General features: G+C 45.9%; 1 protein-coding gene across 1 annotated transcript in view; it reads left to right on the forward strand.

Moving 5' to 3' along the window:
• METTL16 (methyltransferase like 16) overlaps positions 1 to 837 on the forward strand; it is a 103527-nt gene that overhangs the window by 49396 nt on the left and 53294 nt on the right. The window contains 1 exon segment of the mRNA XM_011987261.1: positions 352 to 467. Coding sequence (XP_011842651.1) covers positions 352 to 467 — 116 coding nt within the window.

Genomic DNA, 837 nt, shown 5'->3' on the forward strand with positions numbered 1-837 from the left:
ATTACTTAACAGCAGGGATATATTCTGAGAAATGCATTGTTAGGTGATTTCATCGTAGTGTGTGCTCATGCACACCTAGGCCTGTATGTAATACCTGTGGCTCCTATGCTGTAACCTGAACAGTATGTTACTGTATTGAATACGGAAGGCCGTTTTAATACAATGGTAAGTATTTGTGTATCTGAGCATATCAAACATAGAAAAGGTACAGTAAAAATGTGGTGTTACAATCTTACGGGACCAGCGTCATATATGCAGTCCATTGTTACCAAAGCATCATTATGCAGGGCGTGATTATGCTTTCAAACCACCGCGACAGTGATGAGCTCACAGCCCTGTTTTTCCTCCTAGTGGTGAAAGTGCCACAGAAGACACTCCTCATGGACGCTCTTAAAGAAGAATCTGAGATCATCTATGACTTTTGCATGTGCAACCCTCCCTTTTTTGCCAATCAATTGGAAGCCAAGGTAAAATGTCTTCTGCTTTAAAATAATTGAATATGGGCCGGGCACAGTGGCTCACGCCTGTAATCCCTGCACTGTGGGAGGCCAAGGTGGGCGGATTATGAAGTCAGGAGTCGGAGACCAGCCTGGCCAACATGGTGAAACCCCTTCTTTACTAAAGATATAAAAAATTAGCCAGGCGTCGTGGCCCACGCCTGTAATCCCAGCTACTGGGGAGGCTGAGGCAGGAGAATCGCTTGAACCCGGGAGGCAGAGGTTGCAATGAAAACTTTAAAAAATTAACTTATGGCTGGGCGCGGTGGCTCAAGCCTGTAATCCCAGCACTTTGAGAGGCCGAGATGGGCAGATCATGAGGTCAGGAGATTGAGACCAT

Source organism: Mandrillus leucophaeus, unplaced genomic scaffold, assembly GCF_000951045.1.
Source record: "Mandrillus leucophaeus isolate KB7577 unplaced genomic scaffold, Mleu.le_1.0 Scaffold306, whole genome shotgun sequence".
Lineage (NCBI taxonomy): Eukaryota > Metazoa > Chordata > Mammalia > Primates > Cercopithecidae > Mandrillus > Mandrillus leucophaeus.